General features: G+C 38.4%; 1 protein-coding gene across 1 annotated transcript in view; it reads right to left on the reverse strand.

The window, feature by feature from the left end:
- Positions 1 to 27,097, reverse strand: part of GRIN3A (glutamate ionotropic receptor NMDA type subunit 3A) — a 200,552-nt gene that overhangs the window by 118,743 nt on the left and 54,712 nt on the right. Inside the window, 2 exon segments of the mRNA NM_001191535.1 lie at positions 2,650 to 3,697; positions 23,606 to 24,210. Coding sequence (NP_001178464.1) covers positions 2,650 to 3,697; positions 23,606 to 24,210 — 1,653 coding nt within the window.

A 27,097-nucleotide genomic window follows, 5' to 3' on the forward strand; every position in this document is an offset into this window, starting at 1 on the left:
TAAAATCTTTTCTACTTTTCTACTTCTGCATTTTCCACATCATTTAGTGTAAAAAAGAAAAAAGATAAAATCATTCAAGGAATTGAGCATTGTTAGGAGAGAAAAGAGCTCATGTGAGTGAGTGGAATATATTTAAGAATGAATGCTGAGTGACTGAAAGGTATGGAAATTGTTTTGATTATGCCTGTCATTGGGAAGATGAGGTCATTATGTAGTCTGCATAATACTACACATTTGGATGAAAATTGAACAATTCTGTCACCAACTTTATTCACCAAAAGTTCAGATGTTGGGTATTTCTTAATCAAATTATCTAGGTGTTTTTATATGGAAAAGAAGTGAGAGACTTTAAACAACATTAGGAAAGAGACATACATTTTTGGGTACCTTAGTGAAAATTCATTTATTATCTAAAATTGAAAATGTTTTAGATTTAGGTTTGTCCACTTCATTAAGACCTTAGTAAATGTAACACAAAGTTGACATGGTCCATTTCCTCTCACAGCATATTAAACCTAGACAACATATTAAAAAGGAGGATGAGATGGTTGGATGGCATCACCGACTTGACGGACATGAGTTTGAACAGGCTCTGGGAGTTGGTGATGGACAGGGAAGCCTGGTGTGCTACACTCTATGGAGTCTCAAACAGTTGGACATGACTGAGTGATTAAAATGAACTGATTTCCTCTCACTTTGTCTGGAGGGCTGGGTTAGGTTTATAAAAATGTGACCTTTTTATTGGGAATGGAATGATTGCTCATTTTTGCTTTAAAAAAAACTTGTTTTACTGCTGTGTATGGTTTATTGTTATGCTTTTCCTTTTAATCCTTAAAATGATAATTGCTTCAGGTTTCTCATGCATAACATCCATGAAAATTTTGATAATCTTTGTTTCTGATTAATAAAACTCTAGTCAGTATTATGTTCACATTTTTACATATGATAATGGTCCAGAATCTTCACAACAACCAGCACATATATTGTCTCTTATACTAGATTGGATCGAAGAGTTTCCAAGTTGAATTTGTAATTTAAGAATCACATTGCAAGATTACTGCCAAAAAAAAAAAAAAATTGAGTAAGCCTCTATTAAGATGGCAAACTTTTGGGAGATCCACAGACCTCTTGGGGCAAAGAATAAACAGAGGCTGCTAATACCAGTATAATATGAATGCTGAAGCACCACCAAATCTCTCTTTAAGGTAACACATATATTTATACTATAGAACTTATTTGTGTTCACTAAATTCCAGATGACAACCTAAAGTCCTGACTGCACATTAAGAAGCAAATGTAATTCATTGGCCAGTCAATGATCCATTGTTTGCTGAACCTTTTCATGAGGTTCACATGTATTAAGCAGGTTTTCAGTATATGGGTCAAATTTCTCACATTCATTTGTTTGCAGAACAGACCATATATCCTAATCCAAACTATTTATGAGAATTCTCTAAAACTGACACTAGCTCTCTGGACCACCTTATCATTTAACAAAAATAGTAAATGTCCTATTTGTTCATTCTCTGTGCAATTAATTTTAAATGTTTGATAAAAATATATGATAAAGGGTTCAATATTATGATATTTGATGTGAAAAGTCATGATGGTGTTTCATAGTCTGAAATGCTCAGCTTAGCTCAAGATGCTTTAACACGGTGTATCCTGGGTATGTTCACTAAATTGCAGCTTTCTCCAGTCTCTCGTAGGTGGGTTCTATAGATTGGAATACATGTCTGCTCTGGATCTGCATTCTGTTCCCCACTCGGACTGTAGTATTCCCTTGACTCCTTTTCTTATTGTTTTGAGCCCTGACAAGCCCCTCCTCTCCACTCCACTAGGTTGGCCAAGTTTGCCATACTTGTAGTCACTAAAAGAGGTCTTGTCACCAAACAGACATGGCTATTTACTCAAGTATCACCACCGCTTTACCTGCTTACCTGAACCCTACCCACCTCCTTTCTTCATAGGGTCAGATGTCTAGAATATGAAAGGTAGCCTAGAATAGAGACGATTTTCTTGAATATTCTTGGACATTGTAATGTGACTGTTGACATCCTCCTCCAACCCTAAGGTGATCAGCCTTTCTTACCCAAAAGGACACTCTCTTCCTAGTTAATCTTGCCAGCTTAGTTAGCTTAGTACTCCTTGGCTATACGCATTGAGTTTTCTAGTTTTCTGACTTTGGGTGCTTATGATAAAATGTTAGTTCTTTCCATTTTACAATTTTTCATGGTGAAAAAGGATTCTTTACTATTTAAATTTGGACTTTATTATTTATTTCCATTAATTCCCAAGAGAAGTAATTAATCAGTTTTTGAAGTTTTACTTTGGATGAAAATACTTTGTAAGACTATTCCCTGATAGCCATTCTGCCAGATGGCTAACTAACATAAGGAAAAAACTACACTAATAGACGTTTCTATTAGACTTTCCTTGGAACAAAATCTCCTAAAAACATCCTTCACTCTTTTTGTTTCATTTAATAAAGCAATGAAATATTTAGTGCAATTAGGCAACAGACTTTTTGGACTAATTTCCACAGATGGTTCAGAAAATATTCTGTGTTAGATGAAAGCATATAAACTACTACAGCATAACAGAGTTAAAATGGACAATAAGGAAATTTAGAGTAAAAAGAAGTATTACCTTAGGGTCATGTATTCCAGAAAGCTCTTCATAGATCTTCTCACCTACCATGACGGCAGCCAAATTCGCTGTGTATGTTGAAAGGCAAAACATACAGAAAATGGCCCAAAGGTTCATCAGAAACCTTCCAGTCCAGCATTTTGGGGGTTTGATAGCTGCTGTTCTACCAAACAAGAGAGCATAACAGACATTCAAGGCTGAAGAGAAGGAGAAAACTTTACTTCTATTCCGCCCCTTGGGAGTCATGCCAAAGGGGCTTTTCCATTCATAGAGAGTGAGGAAAATGGCAGTGATGTGCAGAGCCACAAAAATCCCCAGCCACATTGTCCAGTGGAGTGGCCACATGAAGGCTCCGATGGGAGCTGCTGTGTCTCGTGTCCTCACTAAGATGCCCAAGCTGGTGGAAAAGAAAGGGCTGGTGAAATCTATCACCTGGCTTCGTGCAGTATTGATGCTGAAGGAAGTGACCGCCAAGTGGGCTGACCCACTCAGGAGATCACCCACCAGCCCAGTCCAGTGCCCATTTTTCCAGGCTCCATATTTGCCATCCCCAACAATATAGAGATCAAAGTCAAAGTTCATGTCTTCTGCTAGTTTTTCCAGTAGATCAATGCAATATCCATAGCAGCACTTCTTCAATTTTATGGGCACTGTATCATTACTGCTATGGAGGCTGCTAAAAAGGCTGTCCAACATGGCAGAATCATTAGTCATGGGGTCTAGACAGAGTTGGCCAGCAGGGCACAAGCCTTCATCATCGACCTCCCTTGTGAAGACAAATGGATGCTCTATCAGCGTAACCACTCGCAAGTTTAGCTTACTCGGGTGCTGAAAGTGGGTTTTGTGCCTCTGGGCTTGCTCTGGCCATATTCCATAGTCCATGACAATCTTCCCCCTCTGCCAGCTGCCCAAGCGTGTCCACATTGGCTTTCCCATGGGATCATTTTGCAGATTCCAGATGAAAAAGTTGTTTTCTGAGCTGATGATAGTGGAACCTTTCACTTTGATGGAACCACTGAGGCCTCTGAAAGTGGTGTTGGCTAGAAACCTGGCAAAGAGGAGTAAAGGTAGAAAGTAAGGAAGAGGGGCGAGGGCAAAGCCAGGAAGTACTGCCCATCTTTGCTTCTCTCTTAATAAAAAGACCTATTTTAAAAAAAGGCATTGCCTATAATTACTCTAGGAATTAATAAGCTGGAATCTTTCTAGAAGAAGAGTCCTATTTCATTGAGCAAATGAAATCTCATCCTCATGTTCTAACACCTGGACTGGGTGTTTGACTTATGGTCTTACTCCAAATTTCTATTCCTAGTTAAGGGGTGTGTTAATTAATTTGTTATAAATGGTTAATTATATAGTCTCACAAGTTTCCAAGCTATGGAAGTTCTCAGCATCTTTAATATATCTCATTTCTACTGTTCACCACATTCAACTGCAAATAAATCAGCTCAATAAATATCTTTGGTGCAAGGAATAAGTTTTAATAAGTATGCATATACTTTAATAATTGCTTATAATTATATTCTGGAGAAGGCAATGGCATCCCACTCCAGTACTCTTGCCTGGAAAATCCTATGGATGGAGGAGCCTGGTAGGCTGCCATCCATGGGGTTGCTCAGAGTCGGACATGATTGAGCGACTTCCCTTTCACTTTTCACTTTCATGCATTAGAGAAGGAAATGAAAACCCACTCCAGTGTTCTTGCCTGGGGAATCCCAGGGATGGGGGAGCCTGGTGGGCTGCCTTCTATGGGGTTGCAAAGAGTCAGATACGACTGAAGTGACTTAGCAGCAGCAACATTATATTCATAATTCTAGAAAATAGCCAAATCTTATTATTGGTGTTTCTCCTTTTAGAGTGGAAATAATCAACATATTTGTTCCCATGAGGCCAGTCAAAGCTGCATGTTGGATACCATCCATGGAACAAAGAAAAAGATGATAAATAGACTTGCAGTTCCCACGACAGCCTCAGGCTAACCTCCCTCTAAGTCATTAGAGAAAAACAGTTGGCTCTGGCTCTAGAGAGAGCTTCTGCCAGGAGTCAAAGAAAGGAAAATTACCAGCTGAATGATATACTGATTCCTAACCCTGTGAACCAAGGCACCATCAGTACATGTTCTGCTATGGAAAAGGCAGGAAAATGCTTGGTCAAAGTCTCTGTCTTTCTTGAGTTTTGGAAGAAGAGACAAAAGAGGTAACATACAGGCTGTGGCATCTCTGTACTCTTAATTATGGCCTAGTGTCAGAATGAAAGGCCATAGTTTGACATCAGACACACCTGTGTTAGAATATTGGTCCACCCACCTTCTAGCATTGTCCTTGGACACGGATTTACTGAACTCTAAGCTTCAGTTTTGTCATCAGCAAAATAGGGGAAATAATTACATTTTTATTTGTAAATTACTTCCACTGTAAGGGTTAGAAATAGTTCATGTGAAGTATATACTATACCTTTAGACATAGAACAAATGTTCCAGATATGGTAACTATTATTTAATGTCTTTAAAATTTTTTCAATCAAGGCCATCCCCAGTCACTTTTCCTAGTCTTTGAGTAGAAGTTTTGCAGTTGGAGACCCAAAGTATTGCATTATGATAAATTCATAGAGGGTACTCAAGACACATTTCAAATTAAAAGAAAGTAAATTGAAACGTGGACTGTAACATAGAAGATTTTTGTGAAGAGTTGGATGATACAAGTCTAGGTCCTTAGCAATATACATTAATCCATTGATCACCACAAATTACTTTGTAATTTACAAATGCAAATACCAGTAGTAGGAAGTTACACTGCCACAGAAGAAACAGAGAAATCATAAAGTGTGAAGAATGTACTAATTTTCATTAAAGATATAAATGTAAATCACATTTGAAGATCCTTCCATCACTAAATGCAATATAACTGCTCATTTTGGTAGATTGTGTATAATAGTAATTATTCACATTAGCACTCCCTTGTGGGACTCTACCACTTAAAAAGACTTCGATTTTGCAACAAGTAAAAGTCTCCATTATCTTAGATTTTAAAACAGTTTTCTGCTTCTTTAGGGAAGTAGAGAACCAAATCATTAAAATATACAGATTAATCAATCAATAATTACCTAGGTAGTAGAACAGAAGAATGACTATAATTGTGTTTCTGATGAGCAATCTACTATTAGATTTGTTTACACACACACACACACACACACACATGGTTATAGCCTAGGGAATAAAATAGTTATTAGTAAATAGGTTAATTTTACTTGGTCAATTTAGTGATCAGAAAAGCAAAGTTGTAGAAAAAGAAACTTCATTATTTTAAGAATATATGGGGCTTAATGATTATAGACTTTTAATTGGATGGACCTCCCAAGGGCTGCTGCCGCTGCTGCTGTCGCTTCAGTCGTGTCCGACTCTGTGTGACCCCAGAGATGGCAGCCCACCAGGCTCCCCCGTCCCTGGGATCCTCTAGGCAAGAACACTGGAGTGGGTTGCCATTTCCTTCTCCAATGCATGAAAGTGAAAAGTGAAGGTGAAGTCACTCAGTCATGTCTGACTCTTAGCAACCTCATGGACTGCAGCCCACCAGGCTCCTTTGTCCATGGGATTTTCCAGGCAAGAGTACTGGAGTGGGGTGCCATTGCCTTCTCTGTACCAAGGGCTACCACTGAGTAAATATATACTTAAATTATCTCAGAAAAGAGGGTTTCAGGAATCTGTCAGAGATTAACTCCATCATTACAGTAAAATTTATTCCTCATTGTCGATGTTAAATAACATTCAACATGGCCATGACTAAAGAACAGTGCTCAATTGTCTCTGAGGCATTCATCTGTCCCTGAAAGACCTATCAATCAGGATCTAAATGTCTTCCATTCCCCAGACTGGAAAATTCCAGTGTTTGTTTCACTATGGAATTGGCACCAAGAAATTGGGTCTCAGAGAATCCCCATTTATGATGGATTATTTCAATTTTATTTTCAGATTTACAGAAAAATTAAAATAATCTCCTTAATAGTTTTAGTTATTATAACCTTCACCATATATTCTTTATAATGGAATGACAATGTGTAGCAAAGTTTGAATACTCATATATTACTTAAAAGATTACAATGTTGAAATCTTGCTTTTGCATAAACTTATTTCTAACATGTTCCTTTTTATCTTGGCCTGGACTCTTCTTGGATGAACAAGAAAAAGGAAAATCAGGAATAACAACTTTATGGGCAAGGTAAACTGATACAAATATATACCAGGTACTGTTCTTAGTATGAGTTGTAAAAATGAAAGACACACTTATTATTCTTAAGGAACTCAAAGTCTCATGATGGGGAGAGAGAAAAGCAAACAGGCAATTCTATACCAGTGTAATGAGCACCCTGATGGAGGAAGAATTGGGGGGCATTTGAAGACTCTTGAGAGTCCCTTGGACTGCAAGGAGATCCAACCAGTCCATCCTAAAGGAGATCAGTCCTGGGTGTTCATTGGAGGGACTGAAGCCAGAACTAAAGCTTCAGACTGAAGTTTCAGACTGAAGCAGAAACTCCAATACTTTGGCCACCTGATACGAAGAACTGACTTACTGGAAAAGACCCTGATGCTGGGAAAGACTGAAGGCAGGAGGAGAAGGGGAAGACAGGGGATGAGGTGGTTGGATTGCATCACTGACTCTATGGACATGAGTTTGAGTAAGCTCTGGGAGTTGGTGATGGACAGGGAAGCTTCATGTGCTGCAGTCCATAGGGTCTCAAAGAGTTGGACATGACTGAGTGACTGAACTGACTGGAACAGAAAGCAAGGGCACCTGCAAATTCCACTATAGGGGTGACAAGAAAGGCTTCTCGGAGGAGGAGGTATGAGAGCTGAGTCTTTTTTTGTGTGTGGGGGCGGGGGATTGTAAGAAATTGTACTTCCTGAGGCAGAAGTCCATGAAGCTAGGAATCTCACGTGAAGTGAAGTGTTAAGTTGCTCAGTCGTGTCTAACTCTTTGCAACCCCCATGGACTGTAGCCCACCAGGCTCTTCTGTCCATGGGATTCTCCAGGCAAGAATACTGGAGTGGGTTGCCATTGCCTTCTCCAGGGGATCTTCCCAACCCAGGGACTGAACCTGAGTCTTCCACATTGCAGGCAGATTCTTCTACCACCAAGCCACCAGGGAAGCCCTAGGAATCTCATATGCACACTAAATACACTGAAGACAGACTTTGTCTAATCAACAATATTGACTCAGGACAGTTCTGCCATTTGCTATATAATTCTCACCAATAATCACTACTTTGGAGTTCAGTGCAATTCCATAGCATATAGGAAACCAAACTTATTAAAACAAGTACTTTACCTTGAAAAGCCACATAACCAAATAGTAACATTTGGAGAGGGACAAGCAAAGATGTAAGTATAGAAAGGATATACTTTCTAACTCATCGTCACTAAGCTGAAGAGCACATTAACAATGATTTGTCCTTCTGCTCCAGGCTCTCCTTTTCTTGAAATGTCAAATGTAAATGCATGTTAAATTATATTTTAAAAGAAAAATAGGAGCAATCATTGGAACAATCATATGATTTTAACATTGTATGTATTTTTTCATGTGTAAGGAGATTTTATTTAGAATTTGATTTGGGAAAGTTGTCAAAAATGTTAAAAAGTTTGAATATTTAACTAAATAGGATGATAGGTCATTGTGAGACAATACTTAGTTATCAATTTAACTGAAGTAATAATGAGAGATTTCAAAGGCAAATATGAGATAAGATGAAAGAAATCTTAGAGAGCTGAATCTTGAAGAAGGAATTATAGTTAAGCAGGAAGAGAAGCTAGGGACTGATGCTGTCAGCCCAGGGAGATGTGTGTGCAAAAGCCAGAGACAGAGAGAGCAAGCTGCCTGATGATGAGTGGTGAGAAATAAGGCTGGAGATGAGAGTGGGAAATGAAGTACAAAAGGACTAAGATCATGATGAATATAATAGCCATTGAGAGAATTTTTCTGCGGAGGGACAGGATCATCAGATTTGATTTTAGAAAGATCTTGTTTTCTTGCTAGCTAAGTGGCAAACAGTTTGGAAGGAGAAGCAGTCTGAGAACAGTTTCGGATGTGAGGGTTAATGCTTCTCCTTTCCTCCCCTGGCTTCCTCTCTTCCTCTCTCTCTGCTTGTTTCACAAGGGGCTTAAGGTGACAAGGGCTAAGTAATAACAGAAGTGGAAAAAATGGCATAATCAGGAGATAGCATAGTTTCCAAAAGAAAAGTAGTGATTTTAAGAGGGTCAAATGTACAGGGTTGCATTTAATTCACAAACTATACTAAGGATGTATAAAACTTGACTCTAGATATTTCGCATGTCCATTTTATGAGACTGGATTTTATTTAACAGGAAAAGGGGAGCCATGAAGGTATAGAAGTAGAGCAATGATATAATCATAAGTCTGCATTGATGATTCTCCTCAGGAAGTGGGCACAATGTATACACAGGAAGGAAGAGATAGTGATCAGGAGACCACTTAGAAGATTAATACAATATCTTTGCCATGGTATGATAAGAGTCTTGATCTCACTCCATGAGTGAGAATCTGGTGTGTAGTGAGTGTTTAACAAAGCATTTCAGGTATATATGTATATATATATATGTATATATATATATATATTTATCAGCATCAGTATACATATATATATATATATTTATCAGCAGATCTCTCAAGGTATCATTCTGCTTGAAAGAATAAAGCTCATTGGTTAATCTGCATGGAGGTAACTTGTTACTTCAGTAAAAGTTCCCAACTATGTCATTAGTTAAGAACATGTGTTTATTTGAGTAGGAGCTGAGATAAAATCTGAACTCTTCAAAGTATGTAAAAAATGTTTTTGAGACAGTTCACAAATATAAGCAAGATCAGTGTTTAATGTATTTAAGATCTTTTAGAAGCCACATTTGCATACAAAACTTACTAATTAAATGATTTTCTTATGAAAACAAATAAACAAAGATAACAAAGATCAAAATAACACATCAGCAAATCAATCATTTATTCACTCAACAATACTCATTTTGCCAGGTACTGCTCTAGGTTCTAAGAGATATAGTAGTGAACAAAGGAATAAAGATCTATGTAGCTTCTATTCTATTGAGGGGACAGAATAAATATTATAAATGGGGAATATGAATGGGATATTAGTGCTAAGTGCAGAAGCAAAACAATAGAGCAGAGTAAAGATGTAAGATGTGTCAGGGCTGGTGGTGGTAGTGTGGAATTTTAGGTTAGGGAAGCCAGGAGAAGGTGATATTTGTGTAAAGGGCTGAAGAAAGGGAAGGAGCTGACCAAGAGGCTCTCTGGGTAAAGAACATTCCTATATAGGGAGCTAGGAGTCCAATGTCCTTGAGAGGGACTGTGTCTGGTATGTTTGAGGAAGAGCTAAGGGACTGAGTAACAGGGGAGCTAAAGATGAGGTCAGAGGAAACTTATGGGGAGTGCGGGGTGGGTAAAATAGGATTTTGAAGGTCACTGTAAGGACCTTGTTTCTTTTCTATGTGAGATGGAAAGCCATTGGTGGGTTTTGAGCAGAGAAGTGATATGATATGACCTACGTTTCAACAGGCTTGTCACAGTGTTGTGTTGAGAATGGACTACTGAGAGACAAAGGCAGAAGCAGAAAGAGCAGTTAGGGAGCTGTTTCAAATATCAGACAAAAGTTGATGATGGTTTAAGCTGAGGTAGTAGCAGTAGAGGTGAGAAAAATTAGTTGGATCTTGATAAATTGTGAAGCTACAACTGACAGGATTTGCTGAAGGCTCAGACATAGTTGCTAGGAAAAGGAAGCCTAAGAATGACACCAAGGCTTTTGCCCTGAGAAACTGGAATGATAGAGTTGCCATTAATTGTAGTAAAGAAAACTGTAGAAGAATCGGGTTGTGAAGTGGGTGAGAACCACCAGGAATTCAGTTGCTAATGTTAAGTTTGAGATAATTTACTGATACCCAAATGGAGTTGTTAAATAGTAGGTGGAGAATTCTGGAGTTTAGGAAGGAGGTCTGAACTGGATATACAGTGTGGGAGCCAAAACTCCATATATACTATTTGAGATCACAACGGTAATTGTAGATGAGAAGCCCAAGGAATACGTCCAAGGCTTTTGGAGGTGGTGCAGGTGAGAAAGAACTAGCAAAGGAAACCAAGAAGTAACCAGAGATGTAAAGCAGGCTGTGTTGTGTTCTAGAAGTCAAGTAAAAAAGATATTTTAATCAGGGGACACTGATCATCTGTGTCAAATGCTTCTAACAGCTCAAATGCAGTGAGGACTGAGAGCTGACCATTGGCTTTAGAAACATGTAGGTCACCAGTGACTTCATGAGAATAATTTCAGTGGAGTGTTAGAGCCTACTGCTTCAAGGGAAAATGGAAAAGAGAAAACTGGAGATAAGTCTTTAGAGAGTTATGCTATAAAGAGGAGAAAAATGGAATAATGGTGGAGAGGAAAAATTAAGCAAACACCTAAATATTATGAGCTTCCCCTGTGGCTCAGTGGTAAAGAATCTGCCTGCAATGCCGAAGCCACAGGGGAAGCATGTTTGATCACTAGGTTGGGAAGATCCCTTGGAGGAGGGCATGGCAACCCACTCCAGTATTCTTGCCTGGAGAATCCCAGGGACAGAGGAGCTTGGTGGGCTACAGTCCAGAGGGTCGCAAAGTGAGACATGACTGAAGCAACCTAGCAAGCATACATGCATAAATATTATACATATATATATATATATATGTATATATATATGTCTGTGCAGGATTTTAAGCTGATGACAATGATCTAGTAAAAATAGAAAAATTGGGGCTTCCCTGGTGGCTCAGTGGTAAAGAATCTTTGACAAAAGATTGGTAAAGAGTCTGATTCCTGATCTAGGAAGAGCCCACATGCCACAGAGCAACTAAACCCCTAGGCTACAACAGTTGAGCATGTGCTCTAGAGCCCAGGAGCCACGGCTACTGAGTTCGCACAGCGGTGAAGACCCAGCACAGCCAAAAATGAATAAATAAATAAAGTTAATTAAAAAAATAGAAAAATTGTTGATGTAGGATAGAAGAGAGAGAATTCCTGGGACAGTTCCCTTGGGGGGCAAAAAGGATTGTACTCTAAGGTGCAAGAGGGGGTGATGCTCTTTGCTGTGACAAGAAAGGAGCATGGACATGAGAAAACGCAGAGAAGATACAGAGCTCTGAGGCAAGTAGGTGGGTGGATGAGGACAAGAGAGTTTGTGGAAGTTCTCTCTTGATTGCTTTAACTCATTTAAAAAGTAAATTATAGAACTCATTATATTCTCCCCCTTATAATTCATTTGAGAGAAGTTTTATTGTATTACTTTCAAAATGAGACCAGAGGTACTCTTAAAAAATGCAGAAAGCAAATAACTTTCATAAGAAATGTATTAGATCAATTTCAACTAAAAATGTTTAGTGTTTTGTTTTCCCACTTGAGTTTGCAAGAGTAAGTTGTGAAACTATCTGGATCTGGCACTTTCTAAAAAACTGCGATTTTTCAATCATTTTTTCAATCTCTTTTATTAAACTTTCCATTTCTCTGGCTTCATTTTGGCAAATGACGTTTTCCTAGGAATTTGTTGCTACAGAACGGTATAGAACATCATTTATACTAATCTTAAGATTTATCCTCAATTAGCTTGAGTTTTTGTTTTGTTAATTCCTTCTTTCTAAATCTCCTCCCACCTCTCTTTTTTCTAGTTTTTTGGATGAGGAAATATTTATGTTCATATATTCTTTAATAATAGACTATTAACTGCAGTATTTATCAATTTATTGGATTAACTAAACATTCATGTATTATTTTTATTTTTTAAAAACTTGGTCTAAAACTTACTAAAGATAAATAAAAATCTCCCACTACAAATAATGTTGCCATTATTGTTGTTCTTAAAGATTTTAGGACCTGTTGCCCCTGATTTTTCTTCTATCTTATTCGGCATATAAAGTTTCCTTGGCCACCTGATGTGAAGAACTGACTCATTTGAAAAGGCCCTGATGCTGGGAAAGATTGAAAGCGAGAGGAGAAGGGGACGACAGAGGATGAGACGGTTGGATGGCATCACCGACTCAACTGACATGCATTTGAGTAAACTCCAGGAGTGGTGATGGACAGGGAAGCCTCGTGTGCTTCAGTCAATGGGGTCACAAAGAGTTGGACTCATATGACTAAGCGACTGAACTGAACTGAAAATTTCCTTAATCTTTTGTTTTTATATTCATTATAAATGTGTAACTTTTCTTGCCTTGAACTAGTTCTATCAAATATCCTGCTGTTTCCAGCCTTCATTTTGAAGACATATGAAAACATCTTCATGTTGCCTGAATGTATCATCATCCTTATGTGTCTTCTTCCATGCCCAGTTGAATATAAGTCATATGTTTATTCCTACTTTGATCTTTTTTTCACACATCAGCTTGTCTCTTTGCATGTGTCTCATTTGTTTTTCATTTCCTTTAAAATTGTCCTCTTATCTTTGTTTATCCCCCCACTATAGTTGCCTTCCACTAATCATGTCTGTATCTAGGAATATCTGTTTTGCTCTGTAAAGCCTTAAAATTTATTTTTCCCTTTGGGAACTTTCTTTGTATCATTAAAATCTCTGTAGCCTCTTATTTTCTTATATCTTGAAAAATGAGCTAAATTTCCTTTCCCATGATCATCTCATCATGTTTAATATTTTCTCCCAGAGGAATGAGAGATTTGTTTGTCCTCCATAAAACTCTATCAAATTTTTTAGCCTGTAAGAACATAATTTTGATATTTTGCTTTGCCTGATTAGAAATATTTGGCTATGTTATTGCTAGTGACATTCTCCCTAGCTCCCTTTGCATCAGCACCATCTAATTCTTATCAGGTTTACTTGCTCTTATGCACTGAATCTAAATATGTATTTCTTGATTATTTTAAATTTAGTTCCAGATCTATTGAGCATAGCAGAACAATTCAATAAAGCTCTTTTAGAATGAGACAAAGGAATATTTTTAAAGTTTCCCTTTCTTCTTTTTCTGGAAGAAGTGGAGAAGAGTTGGGAAGAAATCCATTGATGTTCAGAAATCCCATCTTTTCTTCATGTTATTCTTATCTACACTCATGAACCTTCCAATCAAAAATCATCCTAAATTCTACACTTTTGCACTTGTCACTGGTTCACAATTAATATAGTTTTCCCCCTGCTTTTTATCATTGAAGAGCCCCTGAAGTATATGCTCTTTGGATAGTCTTATGTCTTTTAAAAAACTGATTGTTTTTACAACCTCCGTAGACCTCATGTTGTATGAATTATTAGCTACACATAGTCTATGTTTGTACTTTAATCCATGTGTGTAGTTTTTCTTAATTCTTAGACTTTTTCATAATGCCTTTTACTCCCTAAATTACTCTCATTGTGCCTCTCTTCTGCAGCTTCTAGATTATTTCCCTTTCCCCCAGTATTCTTATAGTTTCCAGTATGTGGGTTTATCTATGGTTCTCTCCTTATCCTTTAATGTTCATTCTCTACTTTATTTTTCTGAACTTTGTCTTCCCCTCTCTTTATCTTCTTCACCTCTCTCTCCTTTTGGTGGACTTTGTATGAAGGAAATATCAATATTCCATCCTGTTAGGAAAGAGATCATATCTTAAATTAGCTCTTGACCACCCCTAGTTAATTTAACTGTTTTTATTGTTGTTTCCATGCTAGGCTCCCTTCCACCTCTGAAACCTATCTATTTACTTCCCTTTATTTTTCAACATCACTTTAACCATCTCTTCCTTATTTTTAATCGCCCTTGAGAATCTTTGTCAATTTGTATGGCCAGCTACTAAGTTCGGCTTTTACTTTGTGGCCTCTTTCACTGAATGAGACCCCTGTGCTATCTGTCTCTGCCTCTATGTTACAATAACATGAATTTGCCATCTTAGCCATGGAGCTTACTCTTGGTCCAATTCTGTCACAGCATATCGCTTTGCTTTTATTCTCTATATGTGGGGCATTAAACATTAAATGTAGATGATTTTTCTGAGCTACTTATAAAATAACTCTTTAACTGTCCCCTGAAATCCTCCTTGATATCCTAATGTATAAATATTTAGCAGCTGATTAACTCCATCTTTGAGGTTTTAGACTGTAAGATCCTTGAAGGCATGGATTTTGACATTCTCCACTTTCTGAGAGCAGTCTCTTCCATACAGTTGCTGTGGGAAATGGAGAAATCCTCCCTTTCCCACTGCTCTGCTTCATAACACTGCAGGCTGTCCAGCTGAAAGAGACTTCAGTGTTCATCTAACAGTCTATTACACTGAGTCATCTTTGGATCTTGGCCATAACACATTACCTGGCCAGAGTAAGTGCTCAGTGATGTTTGTGGGGCAAATGCAATTAAACACATGTCTTCTGCTCAAGTCAGACATGTGTCTCTTCAAGAGCACTTCTTCACTTTGCCAGAAGAATGGGGCTCAATCAGCCAGGAAGTATTTATATTTGTAGCTTATAGATTATTCAGAACATTGAAATTCCAATACATTTCCCCCCGAACAATGGAGGGTATCAAAAATAGAAATAAATTCTATGACAAAGCTCTCTGATAATAAGGAATTTAATAGGAATTGGAAATTACTAAATTTCAATCTTTAAAGCAGAGGGCCCCACATACTATAATCATTGATTACATTCTTATTTAAAACAGCTTACAAAACTCATCTTTTAAAATAGATTTCCATCAGCTAATGAAAACAGCAATTTAATAACATACTAAATCTACATACACATAAGTACATACATAAACCACTGGGGTCTGGTTTTCCAATAAGCGAAACCTTAGAGGAGAAGTAGAGCCCTTGTCCGTCTTGACTTTTTTCCCAAGAGGAGAAAGATGCTAATCTATGCTTGAGTCATGTTTTAATACACCTCTTGGGCTACGTGTGTGTGATGTGATGGTATCACTACATCAAAAAAATTAGACACATAGACAGAGTTCTCTGTTTTCCTGCTTTCATGTGGCACAACTGGCAACCGGTACTTTTTTTTCCTGTTTTTCTCCTACATGGAAGATAGATCTGTTCCATACTCTTAGGCTGTTTTCCTTTCCCTTCATTTTTTGATATAAACCTTGACTCTTCTCCATAATTATGGCCTGTGCCCAACCCTTAGATGGCTCCTCGTTGCTTTGAGTAATATCCCATCTTAAATCCTTCCAGGGCTCTAGATCTGGCTCTGGCACCAGGCCATGTGCTGATATCCCTCCCCTTAGCATAGCCCTGGCAATGTGACACTATATAGTATTTATTGGTCGAGAATCCATCTGAAAGGTCACAGGAACTAGAGTTTGAAGTTGCCCTGGTAAAGATCTGGAATTCAGAGAACACCTGCAATGCAAGTGTGCTCTGTTGCTTTTGTGTCCAACTCTTTGTGACCTCATGGACTATAGCCTGCCAGGCTCCTCTGTCCATCGAATTTTCCAGGCAAGAATGCTGGAGTGGGTTGCCATTTCCTACTCCAGAGGATCTTTCTGACCCAGGGATCGAACCTGTTTCTCCTGCATTTTCTGCAATGGCAGGCGGATTCTTTACCACTGAGATATCTGGGAAGCCCTGCAATACTGCCCTCTCTCTATTTTTTTTTTTTTTTTGACATTTTCCCAAATTTTATAGTAGATACATACAAAGTAAAAAGTCAACAAAGAATATGATCACAATTTCCAGTCAGGCAAATGAAAGCTTGGAAGCTCTCCTAATTTGGGAAATTTCCAGCTTAAAACCTGTGGGAAGCTAGATTAAGCAAATTTAAGTTGTATTCTTCAAAACAGGGTCTTGAGGAAACACACATCTTTCACTGTACCTTATATTTGAGGCCCTCGTGACTTAGAGAAAATTTTGACTCAGCTCTTGCCATGACTTAAGTGACAGAGAGGGAGGGGCAAATTCAATGGCTTTAGCCAAATTAGTTCAGTGACAGGAGTTCCTACTGGAAACATCTGGAAACACAGACCTTAACTGTTGGTCCTCAGGACTCACCAAAGCACATGTTTTCTAGAAGTATTGACTCCCTGTTAGTCTTGCAGAGGAAGTCAACTTGGGAGTAACAGCTGGACACAGCAGATCACCCCACAGCAATGGGTTCTCCTTGGGGACCCAAGGAACCAGTGTTAACATCATCCAGCCCCTGGCTTCCAGGTTGAGTGCAACTGCATTTCTTTTGAGTACATGTTCAAACACACAGGCTAGCTAGTTTGAGTCTGTAGAGGTCCTCAGGACAAGAACATTTATACAGGGGTAACCACACCTCCTGATTTATATAGCTTTTGTCTGAAAGAATATGAATTATAAGGTAATGGGATCATAATTAAGGAAAGTTAATATTAATTATGAAAGAGCCTGGAACTTAGATCTAGACAGTTTAAATCTTCCCCTATAAAGTACTAACTGAATGACCTTAGGCATACCACTTAACTTTTCAATGTAGGAATTCCTTATAATTAAGGAAGTCAAAATTTCCAGAGATTAAATAGTTTTGCCAGGGTCATAATGCCAGTAAACTATTATAAAGGTGAATAGGAATACCCTAAATTAGAAATATATCATGCCAACTCAAGGTTTTATGGAACCCTTCTAGTATCCAGTAATGAGATGGGGACCATCATCAATTTATACCTTGGGACTTTTGATTGGGGATTTTGTTTTAGTCTTCTTTTCTGAAGCTTCCTAGTGCCTTGTAATACCTAACACATAATACAATCTGATTAATACATGCAGAATCAATAAATAAATCAACATTTACAATTAGTGAAAGGCCAGTGAATCTTGGTATTGCTTGACCATATAAGAATAAAGATGAGCATAGCCTGGGAGGGGAAAGAGTCTCTTTAGCACACAGAACCATTTTTAAAGGACAACTGAGGAGGGCATAACAATGCCAGGTAATATCAGAAGATAATCACTAGTAGAATGAGTGTGGGCTCAGTGAGGAATGATAACCAAATAGCTGGCTTCTCTGGTGGCTCTGTGGTAAAGAACCCCCTGGTGGTAAAGAATTGTTCAGTCGTGAAGTCATGTCCAACTCTTTGCAACTGCATAGACAGCAGCATGCCAGCCTTCCCTGTCCTTCACTATCTCCTAGAGTTTGCTCAAACTTATATCCATGCGGTCAGTGACGCCAATCAAGAGATATGGGTTCAATCCCTGGGTCAGGAAGATCCCCTGGAGAAGGAAATGGCAACCCACTCCAGTATTCTTGTCTGGGAAATCCCATGGACAGAGGAGCCTGGCAGGCTGTAGTCCACAGAGTTGCATAAGAGTTGGACATGACTTAGTTACTAAACAACAATAACAACAACCAAACAGTTAGGTCAAAGAAAATGGATAAAAAACATGGATAAGTGGAGGAGCACATTGTCTCTTGGCAAAGAACAAAAGAAGGGGGTCGTAAGCTTCCTGGAAGCAGGGCCCCTATTTTCTATTCTTTGTGTCTCCAGCATTAACCAAGGTCCTAGCGTAATATTAGTAAGCTTCAACATATGCTTGAGGATGAACAAATGAATTAATCACTTGATACAGAACTGAACTGCAGAAGCTGTTCAAAGAAGAAAGATAAGATTCCATAGCCTGCTGAGAAGGTAGAATAGCTCTCAGGACAATTAATTAACTAAAGAGTCAAAAATATACAAGCAACTCCTACAACTCAACTCCAGAAAAATAAATGACCCAATCAAAAAATGGGCCAAAGATCTAAATAGACATTTCTCCAAAGAAGACATACAGATGGCTAACAAACACATGAAAAGATGCTCAACATCACTCATTATCAGAGAAATGCAAATCAAAACCACTATGAGATACCATTTCACACCAGTCAGAATGGCTGCGATCCAAAAGTCTACAAATAATAAATGCTGGAGAGGGTGTGGAGAAAAGGGAACCCTCTTACACTGTTGGTGGGAATGCAAACTAGTACAGCCACTATGGAGAACAGTGTGGAGATTCCTTAAAAAACTGGAAATAGAACTGCCTTATGATCCAGCAATCCCACTGCTGGGCATACACACTGAGGAAACCAGAAGGGAAAGAGACACGTGTACCCCAATGTTCATCGCAGCACTGTTTATAATAGCCAGGACATGGAAGCAACCTAGATGTCCATCAGCAGATGAATGGATAAGAAAGCAGTGGTACATATACACAATGGAGTATTACTCAGCCATTAAAAAGAATACATTTGAATCAGTTCTAATGAGGGGGATGAAACTGGAGCCTATTATACAGAGTGAAGTAAGCCAGAAAGAAAAACACCAATACAGTACACTAACGCATATATATGGAATTTAGAAAGATGGTAACGATAACCCTGTATGCGAGACAGCAAAAGAGACACTGATGTATAGAACAGGCTTATGGACTCTGTGGGAGAGGGAGAGGGTGGGAAGATTTGGGAGAATGGCATTGAAACATGTGAAATGTCATGTATGAAACGAGATGCCAGTCCAGGTTCAATGCACGATGCTGGATGCTTGGGGCTGGTGCACTGGGACGACCCAGAGGGATGGTATGGGGAGGGAGGAGGGAGGAGGGTTCAGGATGGGGAACACATGAGAAATAAAGGAATAAAAAATTTAAAAAAAACAAAAAAAAACAAACTATTTCCAGCCTAACCCTAAAAAAAAAAAAAGAGTCAGGGACTTCTTATGCCAAGGGGAACAAGGTATCAATCCATGTCTAGGCTCTTGGAATTATTAAAGGAAGGCTAATTCCCTTTGACCAGGTTATGAGTGACTCAAGGGGTTCTTTCTCTGGGAAGCTAGATTCATTACCACCCAGGGCCTTCAGATAAGCACGGGCAAATCCTAATTCTAGGAACAGCAGGCAAGTCCTTTGACTCCTCTTCATTTTCGTGAGACTGGTGTTTAGAATGAGATAAGGGAGTAAATGTGGGCAAAGCTAAAACCAATTTTGAGAAATAAAAGCGATTTTTATATCTTTATGGTTTTCAAAAAATTACTTGTAAGGCTTTTATGCTATAATACTTTATTTGGTTAATTTGTTACAAGATGATGATTTTATAAATATGTCATGGCTAATGTTCTGGCTTTCAAGTGACATCCAGTATGCATACAAAATGCAAACTCCTTAGCATAAAAGTCCTGTGTGGCATGCTATCAATGTAACAACTTTTCCAGAATCATGTCAGATTCTTTTCATAGGCAATGGATGTCCCAACTGTACTAAATTTCTTCAGATCCTGATGAATTTGCAATGCCATTTCCTGTGCCTGTGAGTCTGCTGCAAACCAGATACTTCTATTCTTTTATCAAGATCCAATTCCAGTATTTTTTCCTCATCATCAACTCTCTGAGAAGAGTTTATTATTTCCTCCCTGTGTATCTGAATATGTTTCTATTTTTAAGAATCACGGATCCCTTTGTTTTATACATTTACTTACTTTACAACCTCATGCACTAAGCTGTACACTCCAAAATGGCAGGAGGCAGCCTTTATTTTGTCTGCCTCACCCTAGCTCAACAAATAATCACTGACTTCCCTGGTGGCTCAGACAGTAAAGCGTCTGCCTACAATGCAGGAGACCCAGGTTCAATTCCTAGGTTGGGAAGATCTCCTGGAAAACAAAATGGCAATCCACTCCATTATTCTTGCCTGGATAATCCCATGAACAGAGGAACCTGGTAGGCTACAGTCCATAGGGTTGCAAAGAGTCGGACACAACTGAGTGACTTCACTTTCACACATGTATTGCGTATGTGTTGATGAAGTTATTGCCAAAGAATATATCAGATATCATTGCTTCAAAGTAATTTACATTTAATAAAAACAACTTGCAAATACATTGCTAAAGATCACAATATGAACTTGGTCCCCAAGTGGTTTTTGTCTACATTTAGTGATGATGGATGTTTGCTCTGGCATGTGGGGACCCGGGAAGGATCAAATCCCTTTTACCTGTAATTATGTCTGTGTAGTCTGCCACGAGAAATGATTTTTTTCCTAGTCTAAAGGCCTATGCTGAAAAAGTCATGTTTTTGGTGATTTCATTAACATTTTAAAATGTTAACAATTCTGTCAGCCTAAACTGAAAATGACTGTGTGAGAAATGAAAGCTTGCATAACTCTGGCACTTGCTATTCATGGCTCATTATGCTCATGACTTTCATTATGCAGTGAGGAAGTAGGGTCAGCCTCACAAAATTTAGGAACAATTAAGAAAATGACTGTATGCAGATGTGACTTATGGACTGAGAATAACGAACTTTCTAAAAGACTATATTCAACAAAATAAATAAGATGATGAAAAATCCACAGATGTTTTATAGCTTAAGGCAGCTTTTCAGTTATTCATTATAAAGACTCCTTCCAGGGCTTTGCCCACTTCCCTTGACCCTTTCCTGAGCATTTGGAAACTTTTTCTTTGACTCTATTCCTCATGGAGTATAAGAGGTCCTAAGGATATTTCCCGAAGTTCTTTGAGTTCATTCTCAAACACATCCATGGAGATGAAAGTATTGTTGCTGACCTATATACACTGTGAATTGCTACCAGGCTCCCTAACTTCCCAGTCTTCTTTTACAATTTTCAAAGTCTGTGGAATAAACATGTGGAAATAGCCACAAGGTCAGAGGGTATTCATTAACCTAACATTCTATTTAAAAAAAAAAAAAAAGGTAAAGAAAAAAACCAGATGGTACCTGGGTAAGTTTAAAAACTCTGTTTTTAATTTAGACAAAATTTTATTTATCTATTAACCACTCATTATTCTTCTAGAGCAACAGATCATGTAGGGTGTAAATATAAAATCTCCATTTCTTCTTCTATGTTAGTTTCAGTAAATGTCTATTAGGTAGCTTCTATACACTAGGCATTAAACTGGATTGAATAACAGTGTCTCCATTTAATAGAATTTATATTTTAGTTCAGAAATCAGACACATAGACAAATAATGCTGATGGAATGGGCAAAGTACCATCACATAATTTCATGTACAAAGTGCCATTGGATAAACTAAAATTTGAGGAGCCAGAAAGATCAATTTTATCTTGATAAAATGAAACCCTGATATGTATACAACTGAAGTTAACAAATATTTCTCTCTGTAGTTTCTAAACATTTTTAGGTTCCAAACAGAATTATTTTTCTTGTGCTCTCCATTTTATATGAGACAGAAAGACATTAAATAACTTAATATAATTTTCACAAGTGGATTTTCTGTCTACTGTTTAAGATTGTCCTTCCAAAATGATGACTATTTGAAATTATAGCTAAAGACTTTGCTTTTGTTTTTGTTATGAAGGAGGATGTTTCTTATCCAAGATAAAATCTTGAGCTTCAATTACATGCTAGTTCCAAAACAGTAGATTAAATCTGGATAGTGGCTATAAAATAAAACACACATAGACTTTAATCTTGAGGCAATTCAAATACATTATAGGAAAAGTGGAAAGTTCAGATGATGATAGAACATTTAGTTTTATCATTAATAGATTACTAATAAGTGAATTTTAAATTATTTTATTTTATTAACAACCTTCTTTAGGGTGAAATTGAAAGTGTTAGTCACTCAGTCATGTCTGACTCTTTGTGACCCCATGGACTGTAGCCCACCATGCTCCTCTGTTTATGGGATTCTCCAGGCCAGAATGCTGGATTGGGTTGCCATTTCCTTCTCCAGGGGATCTTCCCAACCCAGGGATTGAACCCAAGTCTCCCACATTGCAGGCAGACTCTTTGCTGACTGAGCCACCAGGGAAGCTAGGCTGTGCTTAAACTATGCCACATGTATGACATTTAGCATGTTGCTTTGAACATAGTAGATGCTTAATGTGAAATTAAATGTAAAATGCTTGGGACCTTCTGACCTTTCCTCAAATGTTCCTGTCTTTTAAAAGGCAAGACACTGTGAGATTGCCTTGTGCTCGTCAACATAGTCAGATGATCCTGTTATAAGAAGACTTCCTGAAAATGGGATCAGACTATAGCTAAGCCTTCACTTCTGAAGCAGCAATAATTCTCTGATTTGACCTCTCTGACCATAGGTGGTCCTTTTCTGAAAAAATTCTAGGCCCTTGTAAAATAGCCTTTAAGGACTTCTTTTTCTGGGGATCATGAAAACCATGTCTATAGGATGGATTATTCTTTAACTTAAACAGGCTTTTTCATTCTAGCTTCTGAACCAGACTGAGGAACTGGAAAGAAAGGTGGCTAATTTTAAAAAGTGTGTATATATATATATACACACACACATATATAACATATATACACATATATATAACATAAAATTATATATGCACATACTTTACTCTTGTAGAACTTAGTTCTGTCTATCTATCTATCTTTTTACTTATCATCAACTATCTATCCACCATTAACTCCTCCATGGCTAGCAGGATCTATTATTATATCCTTTTTACATCAGTGGGTATAGGACATAGGAAACTAAGGCTCAGAGAAGTTAAACCACTTGACCAAGTCATGCAAATAGTAGGTCACAGAGCTAAAATTCAAGCTCAGAGAGTCTGGCTCCTGGGTCTATGTCTTTAACCCCTTCTCTATTCTCTCTAATGCATCATAACCTGGGAGTAGAGAGAAAAGTCTATCTCCTCCTTGACTAGATTTTTTTTTCTCTAAAAAGACTTAGAGAGATTTGTCCAAGTCTGTTGATCCAGGAAAGAGTGAGCAGGGATGGAAACATTTGTTGTGCATTTACTACCAGCTGAGCACAGTGTTAGGAACTTCTTGTATACAATTTTGTGGTCTCTTTATCATATTAAGCTACATCCAATATTATCTTAGTTTACTAATTAGAAAGCAGAGATTCAGAGTTTTTAAAAAAAAAACTTGCCAAGAACACACAGCTAGTATGGGACTAAGCCACAGATTTAAAAACAGGATTGAGTGTTCCCCACTACAGGAATATTTTACTTCCTATCACAATCCTATGAATGGGGATATAACCCAGGCCTTGCATCCTACCTTGATAAATATTGTCCTGACGTGAGATTTGCAGTTTCCACATCCATGCAGTTCACTGTGCTGGGAATGAGAGCAAGTTCTGGCTGGATCATGGTGGCGGTGGCTACAGCTCTTGCAACCAGTTCCATGGCATCTTGTACATAGTACTCAAAGACAGACTGTGTTGTTTTTCCATGAGCAATCAGCCCTAAGGGCAGACCTTCTGTCCTCAGTTTCTCAACATTCTGGGAATCCCCCAGTACCCAACGAAGTTCAGGGAGCATTACCCCAAACTGGGTGGTAATTTCGAAAATCCGCCGGATACTTTCCATGTCGCAGCCAAACATCACCATTGTGGGTGTACTGTTCTTAATGCTCTCCAGCTGGACCTGCAGGAAGCTCAAGAGGTCCTCAGTGGAGGAGAGGTTGATGGTGATGTTGATGATAGAGCCCAGGTGGAACTTGGAATTATTCTGGGTAAGGAGGAGGAAGTCGGTGATGTTCCAGTCTTCCTGGCACAGCAACAAGCTAAAATTGTACCAGTTGTTCATGGTCAGGATTGAGACAGTGACATCAGCATCAGAACTTAATGAATTTTCTAAACTCAGTTGGAGGTGAAGGGGATTCTGTATTTAAAGATATGAAAAAGAAGAATTAGAACGTATTGGCCAAAGATTATAACAGAGGGTACTTTTACTTTCTTGTGAGGCTTAATCTTTTATTTTTCCCTGTGATATTCAAGTGCCTCTGGGATAAAATTCACATAATTTGGAAAGCTGTGTTTCCTGCCTAATGGAATTGATTTCTTGCAACTAATTTCCTTATAATTTATGCTTAAAGTACTAGACGCCGATGGTTCTTGGTGTAAATGTCAGGGGTAACATGACTATACATTTAGTCTTAAATTTTTATCAGCCTTGCCTGCTTCCTTACAGACAGTCCCCCTTAGGCACCCCACTTCTAACTATCCCTGTTCATAATTCATTTGTTAAATTTTCCTGTCAGGTGAAATAATTGAAAGAAATTACTTTCACTTTACTTTAAAACTACTAGCAGAAAAATCTTAAAACATTGCAGATACTTGTATAAGGATGGTGTGGAAAAAGGATGCCCTATAGTTTCCCAAACTTCTAGCTGCTGAGGAAGGCAATTGTTCTAATATATGTGGTACCATGGCCTGAATGTTTATGTTTCCCCCCAATATTTATGTTGACATCCTAATCCCCAGTGCGATGGTATTAGGAGGCGGGACCTTTGGGATGTAATGAGGGCAGAACCCCTCACAAATGAGATTATGAGATTCATGCCCAAGGGGTTCAAGAGAATTCCCTTACTCCTTCCGTCATGTGAAAACACATGAGAAGCTGGCAGCCTGCAACCTGGAAGAAGATCCCAACAATGCTGGGACCCTGGTCTTGAACTTCCCCCCTCCAGGACTGTGAGAAATAAAATTCTATTGTTTACAAGCTACCCAGTCTGTGGTATAGCAGTCTAAATACACTAATGTGTGTGTGCTTAGTTGCTCAGCCATGTCTGACTCTTTGTAACCCCAATGACTGTAGCCTGCCAGGCTCCCCCATCCATGGGATTCTCCAGGCAAGAATACTGGAGTGGGTTGTCATTTCCTCCTCCAGGGGATCTTCCTGACCCAGGGATCAAACCTACATCTCCTGTGTCTTCTGCATTGCAGGCAGATTCTTTACCACTAAGCCACTGGGGAAGCACCCCAAATACACTAAGACATATGGAATAATTAACAAGAGGTAAGGTAAGGTAAGTCACTTCAGTCATGTCCGACTCTGTGCGACCCCATAGACAGCAGCCCACCAGGCTCCCCCGTCCCTGGGATTCTCCAGGCAAGAACACTGGAGTGGGTTGCCATTCCTTCTCCAATGCACGAAAGTGAAAATTGAAAGTGAAGTTGCTCAGTCGTGTCCGACTCTTAGTGACTCCATGGACCGCAGCCTACCAGGCTCCTCCATCCATGGGATTTTCCAGGCAAGAGTACTGGAGTGGGGTGCCATTGCCTTCTCCGGAATTAACAATATACTCAATCAAAATTAAATACATAGTCTAACACTGAAGATTAGATTGCATTTCTATATCTACTGAGACTGGATTATTGCTGTGAAAGGTGAAATGTGTGCCATTTAAACACACGTATATAACTTCCATCACAATTTCATCTACTTAAAGAACTCACCAACTCAATGAAAGGAGAGAATCTTATTTGAAAAATCACAAATTACTAATCATATAGGTGAAGTAGAAATAGTCCTCTAATGAGTAAATCTGTTCTCCTTGAGAGCAGGCATTTGACATATTTCTCCTGTAACACTGACATCCTTAGAATTGTTAACATAATCCCTATACAAGGTAGGTGTACAATAGATATGGGTCAAATTGAACTAAATACATTCACATCTTCGAGTTATCAGACTGTTGAACTATTTTTGAGAACTTGCCAAACATTCAGGTTAATAATATAGGTAGAAAAATGAGGACTTTCACAGTGAAGTTTCATACCCTGGGACAAAACTAAAGTGTAGCTTTTCCTTACCCAGTAAAAAGAGTGTAAAAAAAATAGTTTGAGCTGAACTTTGAATAATTTGAAGGGTTAAAAGGATTCTGATATGTGTAGAGGAAGGAGTGAAGATTCCAAAGGAATTTATGGGAGAAAAACTATGACCAAAGGCAGGAAATGAGAGTAATCATATGGTAAGTAGGCATTGCAGGCAGACGCTTTGACCTCTGAGCCACCAGGGAAGCCCGAAGTAGGAGGGAGTCTTAAAATTTATTTTGAGAATTTGACTTTTGCCCTTCCAAATTAAGCTGTGAGCAGGACTTGTAATGATAAAAGCAGAGCTTTTGGAGGATTGTCTATGGGCTCCATTCTAAAAGGAGAGGGAAAATAAGACTTTCAGGATTTCATTTAGGTGCTAAGGGTTTTAACTGGAAACCAGTGTTGGTAATGATAGCTAGAATGATAAAAAAAGGTTTCAAATTAAAATTTAGGAACTTCCTGGTGGTGCAGTGGCTAAGACTCCCACTTCCAGTGCAGGTGGGCAAGGAACTAGATCCCACATGCTGCATCTTAGAGCTTTTGCATGCTGTGACTAAAGATCCTGCATGCCGAAACTAAGACCCAGCACAGCCAAGTAAATAGAAAAAAAAAAAAAAAGTTAAAATTTATCGACAATATATTTATCAGATATAAGAGACAGATAAAGAAAGGTGTCAGAAAACCAGGAGACAGTATCCAGTAGGTAGTTCCTGTTTCCCGGCTTGGGATGCCGTAGAGCCCTATAAGATAAACAGAAGCTTTACTTCCTCACTCCTACTATTGATGAATATAAACTACTCCAGAGAGTTCTCTCTGTCCTCCCTTTTTAACTTTCTTCTTTTCCTTCTTTTTTTTTATTTCCTCCTCTGCCTTAACCTTATTCCAGAATCAACAAACAAGGTTTACATTTGTCTGGCAGGAACAAATTATGCCCAACTGTTTTCTTGGCC

The sequence above is a fragment of the Bos taurus genome, chromosome 8 (genome assembly GCF_002263795.3).
Source record: "Bos taurus isolate L1 Dominette 01449 registration number 42190680 breed Hereford chromosome 8, ARS-UCD2.0, whole genome shotgun sequence".
NCBI lineage: Eukaryota > Metazoa > Chordata > Mammalia > Artiodactyla > Bovidae > Bos > Bos taurus.